This window comes from Myotis lucifugus, unplaced genomic scaffold, assembly GCF_000147115.1.
Source record: "Myotis lucifugus unplaced genomic scaffold, Myoluc2.0 scaffold_352, whole genome shotgun sequence".
Classification (NCBI taxonomy): Eukaryota; Metazoa; Chordata; class Mammalia; order Chiroptera; family Vespertilionidae; genus Myotis; species Myotis lucifugus.
In genome coordinates, this window is record NW_005871400.1 from 4,441 (window position 1) to 14,185 (window position 9,745).

The window sequence follows — 9,745 nt, forward strand, 5'->3', positions numbered from 1 at the left end:
ATATAAAGCACTCACAATCATATAGATGAACATTATTTTTACCGCATAATTGCTCACCATAGAAGAGAGTATCACTCATCTTCGTGTACGGTGACGTCGATTTCGGATGATCGTATTGACATCATCTGTCAAACACCAAACTTCTGCTACCCCAACTTACACCCTGGTCATTGGTCTTCTTGGGTGTGGGTCTTCCCACAAAATCCCCGGGGGGGGGGGGCCGGACAGGTGCGGATTGAAACCTTTGTGGCCCATGTGCAGAAGTCAGTATTTTGTGGAAGAAGCCACACTCAAGGAGCCCAAAGAGCCGCATGTGGCTTGGGAGCCGCAGTTTGCCGACCACTGGTGTAAATCACTACTGAGATATTTTACATCCTTTTTTCCATATACTCAGAGCATTCAATTCAGATGTTAAATTTTTATTGGAAATACTTTATCTTTATTCAGATTTCATAAAATTTTCAGTTGAAAATTTATTTGAGACATAACTGACTTATTCAAAATGTAATTTAAAACTTTCCAATGCCTGAATCACATTTCAATTTTTAAATTTAAATTCAATTAAAAACCCAGTTCATCAGTCACACAAGCCACATTTCAGGTGCTCGACAGCGACCGTGCTGGCACCTGGAGCTCACCCTCACCCTCCCTCCCGCGTGGTCACTGGGACTGTCGCGAGGAAGAACCAGAGAGAACCAATCAGCTGGTCAGATAGCCTGGGGGGCTTACTAAGGATATATGTGGACTGGACCTGGGCAGCTCAAGGGGCCAGCCCACTCCCATGACCCTCTCATGGCCTCGCCCCTCGCCTTCAGCACCCTCCCCCCCGCCCCCCGAGAATCCTGCTGTGTCCTGGAGGGCAGAGCTGGGCAGTCTAAGCCAGCGGGCTTCCTGCACCGTCCCCTCTGCTAGAGAAGCTGCAGAGCAACACTTGGCAGCTTTTGTAGAAAGGAGCAGTGGGGGCAGGGTAGCCAGTGGGCAGTGTGCCCTCTGTGCCTGGCAGGGTGTGTCTGGCCGGGAGAGTTCTCCTCCAGAGGCCTCTTCTGGGTAAGGAGAGGGAGCCCTGCACTTGGGTCCCCGTCACTGAGCGCCTCCTGCCTTGCAGCCTGCTCACCTCCCACCATTGAGACACTCAACATCACGTGAACCACAGCCGCTTGTCAGAGTAGTTAAAACACGGGCTCCGGAGTCTGCATTAGAATTTGCACTCCCAGTGCAACGTTGGACCAGTTCTATACCCTCACTGAGCCTCAGATTCCTCTTTGTGAGGCAGGGATATAACATGCTGTCTCAGGGTTGTTGTGAGGATTGGAACTGACATTTCGTGAAGTGTTTAGCACAGTCCACAGACAGGGCAGCCTCTCCGTGAATGCTGACCGTTGTCCAACAGAGGCCATCACGCCAGCCAGTCACTGAGCGCCCGCTGCCTGCTGTGCCTTGCGGGGTACTGCGGCTCCCCTTCTCCCCTTCCTCCTGACGTTCCAGTGCCAACTCTCAGCCTCCTCCTGTGATGCTAAGTTAACGTCTCCCAGAAAGCGGATCTGTTTGGCTCGGTTTGCCTTTTCAAGTCAGATCACAAGCCACAGCTGTTTGTAGAGGCACATGAGGATTGAGTTGTGCTGCCTGTGATCACTGTAGCTTGAATTATGTCTTCATTTCAGCTGCTGGCCTACAGGACTCTAAGGAATGAGGCATAGGAAGGACCAGTTTTTACTGGGAAAAGTTCTGGAATGATGGGACCTTTCAAGGGAGCAGGAATCAGCATGTCAGTTCCAGGAGAGAGCTGGCATGCGGCCTACAGAGAGAGGCCCATCCTGGGCTGGCTCTGAGTGAAAGCAGTCCTCCTCTACTGAGCTGGCCCACAAGGTCCCCGCACCTGGTGAAGAAGGAGAACTGCTTGTTGACGCAGCACAAACTGCAGTAGCCGTCCAGCTGTGGCCAACGTGGTGTCCAGGCTGATGACGGAAAGGCTTTTTCCTATCAAGGTGGCAGTCGTTGAAAGCATTTGACAGGGAGAGAGGGATTTAGCTCTGATTGCCTCCATTGTGCCATGTGGAAGCTGCGTGGCTCTAGGTGACGCCTTAGTCCCCCCTTGCCTCAGCTTTAGTGGGTGCACGGAGCAGCTGGGCAGCCGGGCATCTTGTTTACCAGCAGCATCTGACGTGGGGGTTGGGCAGGGCTGCGATGCTGCGTTTCCAGAAGCAGGTGAGCTGGGACCTGACCTCTGTGCCTCTGGCCTCTGCTGTGCAGTGGGAGGCAGATGTACAGAAGCGCATCAGTGCACACATGCTGGGCATCTGCTCAGAGGCCCTTCCTCCCTCGCAGGGCTCGCGGTTGGGTGGGGCTCTCAGTCGCCTTCAGTTGTGGGTGTGAGGGTTCCCGTCAGGGAGGGTTATTGCTCTTCCTCAGGAGCCTTCCAGCGTGCGGCATCAGACGTGCATCCAATCCTGGCTCTTCCTTCTGCCCGCAGGTGGTTGCCTTCATGAAGTCTCCAGTGGGCCAGTACCTGGACCGCCACCCTTTTGCGGCCCTCACCTTGCTGGTGTTTGTTGTAATGTCGGCCGTTCCTGTTGGCTTCTTCCTGCTCCTCGTGGTACTTACCTCCCTGGCTGCCTTTGTGGGCGTCATGTTACTGGAAGGTACTTGCTCAGTTATTCGCCCCCTTGGAAAAACGACTCAGCTGGGAGAACACTGTTTATTGGGCATCTGCAACTCTGGTCAAAGGTCCCTACTCTTGTCAAAATCACATGGACCACGGCCGCTTGTCAGAGTAGTTAAAACACGGGCTCCAGAGTCTGCATTAGAATTTGCACCCCCAGTGCAATGTTGGACCAGTTCTATACCCTCACTGAGCCTCAGATTCCTCTTTGTGAGGCAGGGATATAACATGCTGTCTCAGGGTTGTTGTGAGGATTGGAACTGACATTTCGTGAAGTGTTTAGCACAGTCCACAGACAGGGCAGCCTCTCCGTGAATGCTGACCGTTGTCCAACAGAGGCCATCACGCCAGCCAGTCACTGAGCGCCCGCTGCCTGCTGTGCCTTGCGAGGTACTGCGGCTCCCCTTCTCCCCCTCCTCCTGACGTTCCAGTGCCAACTCTCAGCCTCCTCCTGTGATGCTAAGTTCACGTCGCCCAGAAAGCAGATCTGTTTGGCTCGGTTTGCCTTTTCAAGTCAGATCACAAGCCACAACACGCTAGCCAAGGGATGGTTGGCAGTGGGTCAGGCAGTCACCTGCCGTCCCTGCTGTGGCTTCTCAGAGCCAAGAGCACCCAGAATTGTTTCCCTGCCCCGGGGACTGGACGAGGCAGTTTATACTTGAAGAAGGTAGGCATGGTGGGCGATGAGCCAACTACCTCCTGGCAGAGTGGTCGTTCAGTAAGTATTGATGGGCAGGTGGGCGAGTGAATGAATGGTGGAGGGATGAATGAGTACGGGGACAAAGTGAGTTTAGAGAGAGAGGTGGGTCCCCTTTATTTTGGTGACAAAGCTTTACAGAAGGCAGGGCTTGATGATGTGCGATAACGTCATTTCCTTTGGGTAAGGAAGGGCTTTCTAGGCCGGAGGAACAGCATGTGCAAAGCCTTTAGAGCAGTGGTTCTCGGACTTGAGTGTGCATGAGTCTTGCTTTGTGAAAATGATGGCTTCAGGCCTCATCCAGAGATGAGGTCTGAGGTAGGGTCCAGAAATCTGAATTTTTAAAAATATATATATTTTTATTGATTTCAGAGAGGAAGGGAGAGCCTCAACCTGGGCATGTGCCCTTGATAGGAATCAAACCTGGGACCTTTCAGTCCACAGGCGGGCACTCTATCCACTGAGCCAGACCAGCTCAGGCCAGCAATCTGAATTTCTAACCAGCCTCCCAATGCCTCTGGTTCTGATGCGTGGTTACTGGCCGCACTTCAGAAAACGCTGACCTAGGACTGTGAGGCTTCATGAAAAGGCAGCACATTGTTTAGATTCTATGTTTACAGACGATCACCAAGGCCATGGGGGTGAGTCCCGGCTGCTCACTACGCCTGAGGCAAGAAGCAGGGTGTCTGCCAGCCGTCCCTGCCATGTCCTTAGTCCTACGTTGGAAAGGGGGACTTTGTTCTGAGGGGGAAGGAGAAGCAGGGCAGACAGAACTGCCACCGCCCAGCACACAGGTGGCAAGTCATGGAGTTGTCAGGTCAGCACCGGCAGTCATTCATCACTTACCCTTTGTACAGACGCGTCAAACTAACGCTCCAGGAGGCCCCAGAGGCGGTGAATGACTTAACTAGCATCCGCCTCGGGCTGTCTGCTCTGAGAGCCCCGCCCTCCCTGATAGCTGGTACTGCGTTTTCCCTCACGGATCCCTTTATGAAAAACATATTTTTCTCACTTAAAAAAGTCCGAGTTAACTGTTTTTTAAACACAATGTTCCAGGGTCTGGCAGCTGTGTGAGATGATGCCACTAACCAAGCTCTCCTCCAGGGCTGGTCATCTCTGTGGGCGGCATCGCGCTATTCTGCGTCCTCTGTGTCCTGGGCTTCGTGTCACTCTCCGTGTCAGGGACGATCATCGTGTCCTACGTGGCAATGTCCAGCCTCATCAACTACTGGTTTTCTCCCAGGTAAACACCTATCAATGCGGTACCTACTCGTTTCCTTGCGGGGCGGGGTTCGGGGGGTGTTACAAATAATACCCTCACCCATCAGTGTTAGAAGCGTAATTGTAGGAGGCCAGGTCCTCATCGTTCCCTGCGCACATCGGGCATCACGTGGGAATTCACAGTGGAGTTTCAAACAAAACTATCGCTCTCGTCCACCCACACGACAATTATTGTGTTGTCATGGCAACTCTATGAGGTAGCTGTTGATTTGTTCCTTTAGAAAGATGTTCATTAATTTACAGAAATTCAAATTAAGGTATTTTTCTGGGAGGAATATCCATGTTCTGTCTTGGTCCCTGTTCACATCGCGTGTAAGTCTTGAGCTTGAGGCTTGGAGCTGTTCCCCAGGCGGATTCCTTCTCCAGGGCCTGTGTGGGGACAGCGCTCCATCTGACATTCAGCTGCTGGAGGGACCAGCGGGCCGGGGCCTCGTGCCTGTAATGGGCCACCATCCTAAGGGGCTCCCAAGGGGATTTTTTATGCTTGCATTTTGTCCTGGAGGATTTTTGGATCTGAGTTCCAGGTGGGCTGTGACCCGTTGTGCTTCATTTCAGCCCTTGCTGAATTAATCGTGCTCTGGGCCAGGGACCCTCACAGCCACCGGGGAGGCAGGCACTAGCCCCATTTTGCAACAGGGAGAAGGAGGCCAAGTCCCAGCACCAAGTGGCAGGGAAGGGACTCAGATCCAGATCAGGTACTTAAAGGCCTCTTACCCGAGATGTAAAATGACTTTAGGACCGGGGTCGGCAAACGCGTTCTATAAGGGGCCAGATGGTGCATTTCAGATTTGGCAGGTCGTGTGGTCTTTGTTGCAACCACTCAGCTCTGGTGCTGTGGTGTGAAAGCAATAGACAATTAGCCAACAAAAATGAGTGTCTCTGAGTTCCAATAAAACTTTATTTACAAAAGTAGGCAGTAGGCTAGATTTGGCCCGAGGACTGCGGCGCGCCAGCCCATGCTCTCAGGACTGAGATGCTAAGTTTGGTTTCTACAGAGTAGCCCTGAGCCTCATGGATATCCCTGCAGTTGCATGAGGCTTCTCATACATTGTTTTGATCGCTGTCAGTCTTGAAGGAGATGAAAGAGGAAATGTTGGTCTGTTTAGCTTATTGAGGTTGACGCCTCTGTGTCCACGCCTCTCCCTGCTGCACAGGCTCTGCCACAGGCGCAGCCCCAGCACCGCCCGCGGCCACGGAGAGACTGAGACGGAGTCAGGGCTGGCTCCTGGCCACCTCCTCCTCCCTCTGTCGGTCATGGAGAGACGGAGATGGAGTCAGGGCTGCTCCCAGGCAAGGTGCTTGGACCCTTGTGCTCTCCACGCGGCAGTGCTCAACCTTTTGTTCCCAGGCCCCACCTTACCTTCTTTAAAAAGATGAGTCTTTCGGAGAATTTTTGTTTATGTGGTTTCAGTGTATCGATAATTATTCAAATGGAAATTATAACAGAAATTTGAAAAATATTCATTTAAAAGAACAAAATTACCTGTTGATATACAGAACATATTTTTATGAAAAGTAATTATGCTTCCAATACAAAACGGAAGGAGTGAGTGGCCTTGTTTCCCATTTTGCAGAGATCTTTAATGTCTGCCTAGGGCAGTGATGGCGAACCTTTTGAGCTCGGCATGTCAGCATTTTGAAAAACCCTAACTTAACTCTGGTGCCGTGTCACATGTAGAAATTTTTTGATATTTGCAACCATAGTACAACAAAGATTTATATTTTTGATATTTATTTTATATATTTAAATGCCATTTAACAAAGAAAAATCAACCAAAAAAATGAGTTCGCGTGTCACCTCTGACACATGTGTCATAGGTTCGCCATCACTGCCCTAGGGGGTGGGCTGTCCTGTCTGTGCGCTGTCCCACTGTGTGCTGCGCTGGGCCGGTGCTTGGAGCGAGGAGCCGCCTTCGCAGATGGTCAGGCCTGCTCTGTGCTAGAGCACCGAGCTCGGGAAGTGCAGCTCTTAATGGCCAGTTGCAATGTGAGCTTTTGTCAGCAAGTTCTCACTTCAAGTCATCCTACGTTCTGAGACTTTAAGCAAAATGGTGCATGAAGCCAGTGTGACCACAGGTAGCTCACCAAGCGCACAAGCCTGTGGCGTTGCATCCGTGCTGGGACAAAAGGCGCGGTCGGGGACCTGCTGCACCTCGTTACATTAGAACCCACTGGTCTATCTCGTACTCGCAATAGATCTTTCCAGCCGTGCACGATTTCGTAACTTCGTTGGTCATTGGAGAATATTGGTTCATTGAGTCATGTGGCTCTTCCAATTACACTGTGAAAAATTGGAGCATGAGAGTGAAAAAGATGTGTGTTCTGCTATTAAGAAAATAGTTGTCAGTGGAAAGCCCTTGCACAGATGCCTCTCTTGTTAAATAATCCACAGCACAGAGGGAGAGGAACTTTATTTCATGATGCAAATGGAATTTTGACCCTAAAACAAAAAATAACATAACTAAAATTTTAAAAAAGGAAAAAAGGAAACAAAACTCTAAGCTGGGTTTATGGGAACTAAGCAGTCTTTTGAGGAGCCAACTGACCTGCCTCCTGTGCAGCTAAGCCAGCCTGAGGAGGAGGAGGCCGCGCTCCTCGGCAGGGCATCGCGAGGCCTCTGGCCCGTGGTGGGAGAGTGGGGCAGTTGGTAGAGCCACCACGTTGCTTACGTACGGCGCTTACGTACAGTGCCTGGCCTCCTTACAGCTCTTCCTAAGGGAGATAGGATTCCTTCTCAGCCCTGTGTTATCAGGTAGGAATGCTTTGGCTGTCAGTAATGAAACCCGAAGCAGATACCAGCTTAGACAAATGGGTTTACTTTATGGCCTAACCAAAAGCTGGAGACACCCAGCGTTCCCCGGGCCCTCTGGCGCCATCACATCCCAGCCACCTGCTTGTGTATTGCCATCTAGAGCCGATCGGTTGTCACCTGATAACCACAAGGAAGATGCTATGGCTCTGGCTGCACCAACTACGTTCAGAGCAGGTGAAGCAAGACCAATTGAGTTCCTTCAGCGGCGGAGTCTGCCCTTTCTATCATGTGAAGTTTTCCCGGGACCTCTCTCCATCCTCCCCAACCAACCTCTGTGGCTAGTGTTTTGTCAGGTGGGTGCTCCAGGCTGGAAGGGCAGGCGATGAAGTGTTTAGTTCTCTCAGCTCCTGAAGGAAAATCTTGCGAGGAGATGCACCTTGGGATTGTGTTTGTCAGCCAGGCTGGTGTGTGATGGGATTGTCAGCCCATAGATCCAGGTAATATCAGCAGCACTACCCTCGGAAATCGCCATCACAGGGGCTAAAAAAGACCCACCTGTTTCTCCTCCCCCACCTCCCTGGTGTTGAATCATCAAGAAATAGTTGACTAATTGGAATCTGAAGATAAGGGTCTGAATCCCAGCTCCACCACTTTTAGCTGTGTGATCTTGAATATACTGTTTAACTTCTCTATTCTCAGATTTCTTTTTCTTTATTTTCTAATGTATTGATGAGAGAGAGAGAGAGAGAGAGAGAGAGAGAGAGAGAGAGAGAGACATCGATCTATTGTTCCACTTACTTATGCATTCATTGGTTGATTCTCGTATGTGCCCTGATCGGAGATCGAACCTGCAACTTTGACGTATCAGGACAATGCTCTAACGGTTAGAGCATAACCCAGTGAGCCACATGGCCAGGGCTTGAGCTGTTTTATTGGTAAAATAGGGTTCCTCCTTGCTCTACCTTTCTCCCTGGATTGTTGTGAGGATACAGGCAGCACGATATCCAGATGAAAAAAGGGAAAAGGGCATCAGCCCTGTCTCCACGTAGTCATTTTAACTTCTTGTGCCCTTGGTCTCCTCACCTGTGAAACTGGTGTGGCCCCAATCCCGTGTGGTGACAGCAAGCAGCTAAAAATAACTATCAAAGCACGGCACAGATTCAGCTGTGTACACTCTCAGCCCTGCTCTTTACAGAGGCCCTAGAGCTGACCATTTGCTCTCGTCACGGAACAGACCACTGACACAGAACCCCAGCGATGACGCCAGCCGGCCGTGAAGTCTGCAGGGTTGCAGGGGCCCTACCAGGAACGCCGACGGGCAGACGGAGCCTGTTCCCAGTCGTCTTTGGAGGGTTGTCGGAGCATACATGCCGCTGGGATTACGACGCAGAGGGCCCTGCCGTGGCCCTGTGAGAACTGCCCTGCTCAGCAACTCGGCCACTCACCCCTTCTCCCCATGAGGCAGACTTGCCTTTGGCAGTTTGAGCCCCTAGAGCCTGGCGATGGGACCCCAAGGTTGACTTGACCCAAGGATCTTGTGTCCAAGGGCCCAAATGGAGCAAATGTGGATTGTTTTTTATCTCTTCCTTTTTTTTTTAGAAATGGGAGGAGCTGTTTATTTCTCCACTGGTTTGAAACAAGAGTGGGGGTGAGAAATATCCAAACCAGAGCAAGCTCTTCGGTGTTATTAGCTTTTTATCAGAAAGAACAGCAACATTGGACAATAATGGACTCTCAAAGTTAGAACAGCCTTAATTTTATAGTCAAGAGCATTTTTTCAAAAGTCTAAAGGAATAGTATCCACTGCTAACTCCTGTGAAGTGCTTTTACTCTTTGCACTTGATACTTTTGTATTGTTTTAAAGAACTTGTCCTGTTAAGCCATTTTTTAAAAAAGTTCTATGAAAACGCTAAAGGACTACAGAAATTTTTAAAATTCTATGGAATTTCTACTTCAGTGGTTTATTTGCTGTGGCATTTTATTCAATAAATATTTGTTTAGATTTTCATTTTTTATTTTTATTTTATTTTTTACTTTCTATTTCCTTTCTCTTTAGACATCAGACCCCCTTGTTCTTTGTCGATTTCATGGCAGATCCTGGTAAGATGGCTTTTTAGTTGCTAGTGGTAGACAATTCAAAGTGGCTTACAAAACAGGAGGCTGAGGGGAGGGATTCATTTCAGCTAGGAAGCCCGGGGCTAGGTCTTGCGGCGCTGCTGGGCCCAGGCTCCCTTCTGCCTCAGCACTGCGTCCCTTGGAGTGAGCTGCCTTTCCGCAGGCCCTCCCTGCATGGCCATCCGGCAGCTCTGGCTTACAGCAGCCTTATGGGTAGCACTTTGTGCGGGACAAGGAGGCT

General features: G+C 50.5%; 1 protein-coding gene across 5 annotated transcripts in view; it reads left to right on the forward strand.

Moving 5' to 3' along the window:
- Nucleotides 1-9,397, forward strand: part of TMEM159 (transmembrane protein 159) — a 13,003-nt gene extending 3,606 nt beyond the window's left edge. The window contains exons 3-5 of one of the 5 annotated variants that reach the window (XM_014466685.2): nt 2,471-2,639; nt 4,461-4,599; nt 8,570-9,397. In XM_014466685.2, the coding sequence (XP_014322171.1) occupies nt 2,471-2,639; nt 4,461-4,599; nt 8,570-8,666 (405 nt within the window). In that variant the 3' untranslated portion in view covers nt 8,667-9,397. Of the gene's footprint in view, nt 1-2,470; nt 2,640-4,460; nt 4,600-7,731; nt 8,096-8,569 lie in introns of those variants that run through there. The other 4 variants (XM_014466686.2, XM_014466687.2, XM_014466683.2 and 1 more) reach the window with 4 other exon arrangements.
- Nucleotides 9,398-9,745: the final 348 nt, after the last annotated feature.